Source organism: Hemibagrus wyckioides, linkage group LG02 (genome assembly GCF_019097595.1).
Source record: "Hemibagrus wyckioides isolate EC202008001 linkage group LG02, SWU_Hwy_1.0, whole genome shotgun sequence".
NCBI classification, from domain to species: Eukaryota; Metazoa; Chordata; class Actinopteri; order Siluriformes; family Bagridae; genus Hemibagrus; species Hemibagrus wyckioides.
In genome coordinates, this window is record NC_080711.1 from 21,161,173 (window position 1) to 21,164,528 (window position 3,356).

General features: G+C 36.2%; 1 gene segment (V, D, J or C); it reads left to right on the forward strand.

Annotated features, from left to right (window-relative positions):
- On the forward strand, positions 1 to 431 carry LOC131343876 (immunoglobulin heavy variable 3-74-like; the record flags this gene model as incomplete). The annotated part of the segment is given in 2 exon segments: positions 1 to 40; positions 139 to 431. Coding segments are annotated over 2 exon segments (333 nt in total), but the record flags the coding sequence as incomplete, so codon positions are not given.
- Positions 432 to 3,356: the final 2,925 nt, after the last annotated feature.

A 3,356-nucleotide genomic window follows, 5' to 3' on the forward strand; every position in this document is an offset into this window, starting at 1 on the left:
ATGATTTTAGGATACTGTATTTTATTTGCGCTAATATCATGTACGTTTCACATGATCCTCACTAGGAAATTTAAATATTTACTCAATACTGTTTCTCTCAGCAATATAACATTTAATTCATAACTCCCTTCTTTTCAGATTCTTATGGACAGTCCCTGACCTCATCTGCTTCTGTGGTGAAGAAACCAGGAGAATCGGTCACTCTGTCCTGCACCGTGTCTGGACTCTCCCTTAGCTGGCTGCACTGGATCCGTCAGAAACCAGGACAAGGACTGGAATGGATCGAGCGTATTGACAGTGGCACTGGCACTGCATTTGCTCAGTCACTGCAGGGCCAGTTCTCCATCACTAAAGACACCAGTAAAAACATGCTGTACCTAGAAGTGAAGAGTCTGAAAGCTGAAGACACGGCAGTTTATTACTGTGCACGAGAGTCACACTGACACAACAGACTCCAGAGCTGTACAAAAACTTACACAAGCACGTCCTCATGAGCTGTAAATATTCCCTCAGCAGGAAGCTGCACCCCAGAGACATTTATTACAAAGAACAACATCCATTCACACTCAGCACTCAGATCTTCCTCTTTATTCCAATCTAACTTAGCATTTATTAATATTAATCATAATAATCCCCATGTTATGTATCACATTTACATTATGATGTCTTTACTTATTTGACTCGAGGCAAATCAGCACTACGACAATGATTCTGATGACTAGTTGTGACTATATACTGTACTATTCATGCTTTTATTCCTCCTTTGTGATATCAGCTGCAGGAACACTACAGGTAAATGATTAATTTCCTGAATTTAGAAACACAGAGTCTGTTCAGCAGCACAGAATCTGGCAAGAGATCACGTGATATGTACATGTTTTCTGCAGCATCATTACTACAAACTCCTAAATATGAAAATCAGCAGCACACTTGTTTTCAAGAAGGATTCATGAAACTATGGAATCTAACAGCTGAAAGATGTTCATGTAAATTCACCCATATATATATATATATATATAATCAGCCTATTGCTCACCCCAAGTTCATTTCACACGACTGAATAAAATAGCTTGATGATGGAGCTGACGGTTGCTCAGTACTACGTCTTTGTTATAATGTTAACCTGAGACTTCTTTACTGTATATTTCTTCCATCAGAATATCTTGACTGTGTTGATGATGATCTTTGTTATGTTTTATCTGCTAGGTGTCAGCAGTGATGAGATCAGACTGGACCAGTCTCCTGCTGTGGTAAAGAGACCTGGAGAAACTGTGAAGATCTCTTGTAAGATAAGTGGATATTCAATGACAAGCCACAACCTACACTGGATATGACAGAATCCAGGGAAAGCTCTGGAATGGCTTGGCCGGATGAATACAGGCAATAATCAAGCAATATATGCAGAGTCTGTGAAGAACCAGCTCACCTTAACAGAAGACGTCTCAGCAAGTACACAGTACTTAGAGGCCAAGAGTCTGAGGACAGAGGACACTGCAGTTTATTACTGCACCCGAAAAGCCACAGTGACTGGAGCTGAGGAAGCAGCTGTACTAAAACCAGACACACATTTTCACACAGTGTTTATTTTAAACAGGTCACATGTACTGTTATCATTTATCTATTATGTACTATGGTTATTAAATAGCTCAATCATATTTTGTTTACAACTGATTATATTACAATCTAGAAATAAATAAACTTATTTAATACTGTAAAATTGTGGAGGTGTCCTGAGTGATGCTGAACCTGTCTTTCAGTGACTCTGTGTACCCTGTGCTTCCACTGCTACAAATGAATCCAATCCTCTATATTTTTCCCAGTGGCATGTCGAATTCAGTTTGTACAATAGCTGCTATCAGTCAAGCTATATCCAGACACTTTACAGACAATGGTGAAAGCCTGTCCAGGCTGGACATTCACATGACCTGGCTGAGCAAAATTGATTGTGCCAAAAACAACTGCAATAAAAAATGTAAAAAGTACATATTAATCAAATTTCTCTAAAAAATCTCAAGAACAATTACACAAAGTACAACGATAGATGCTTTAAACAAATGTGTGAACTTACAAGATGCAGATATGCACAGCACCAGGAAATAAACAAGCAGCATGTTTGCTCTTGAGGCTGTACTGGTGGGATCTGCTCTTTGGTCATCAGGCTTTATTGAGGTGTTGTCAGGGACAGAGTTTATATAATGTTAGCGCACGCAAAATGGCTCTTTTCCTGTTTTGGTGTACAGGTTGAAGGGGCTGCTGGATATAGCTGTGATATTTCCTAATGTAATAGGTAGACTGTTTTTTTTTTTTTACCTTAAACATCAGTGTAAAATACAATAATTAGAATCAGGAATTTATTTAACATCAAAATATAACATTTAGATATCTGCTAGTTTTTTTCTTTGCATTTATCGAGAGGTCAAAATGCCAATGATCTTATGTTCATCATAATTTGTTGTCAAAGGTTGTAATTAGTTATAAATTCTTTTCATAGAGCATTTTTAGTTATTGTTAGCTAAGCAGGTGTGTTGTATTTCTGTTAAAATTATACAATGTCTGTAAAATCAGATTTACATTTTTATTTCAACAAAACCCTCATTCCAGGATACAGTATAAATTATTATTAAATTATAATTCTCTACTTGTTTGTTTTTATGCCTCTATATGTCAGTCTTTGTAAAGAAGCCCTTCTCAGTATATTTTAACACATTCAGCATCTCTCTCTTTAAACACTCTAATCATTCTCCAGCTTCATTTAACTCAAATAACAGATAATTGCTTTTTTGGGACTCTGCAAAAGTGATCTATATTTAACAACAATATTCAGGTTATTTTATAAATTCTACAGTTATACTCATTTTTGGGGTTTTATAAAATATTTTGAAAATAAATGATAAATGAGCAGGATCAGGAAAGTTTGTGTATTTATGCTTAGCACAGTGCAATAATAATTCAATACAAGCAGCAGGAGTGTTAGGGCACACTAGAAAATACCACAAGAATAACAGTTAATGACCTGAAAATGTCTCGGCTGTTCATCTGTGAATGTTTTTATATCTCTAGTGGGCGTGTCATGCAAATGAAATCCTGCATTTGAACCATTTATGCTGAAACATTCAGCCCAACAACATACCAGCAGTTTGTGTTCATTTACAGCAGCAGGAATCATTTTAATTCTTTGAGATGGGACTAGGCAGTGTTTTGAGTTACTTTACTCTAGCAATCTTCATTCGATGTTAGTATTATTATTTGTTATAAAGAAACATTTTAAGTATTTTATTACTTGCTTTGTTAACATTAACACAAATGTTTGTATGTTCTTGCAGATTCTTGCAGTCACACACTGATCGAGTCTGATC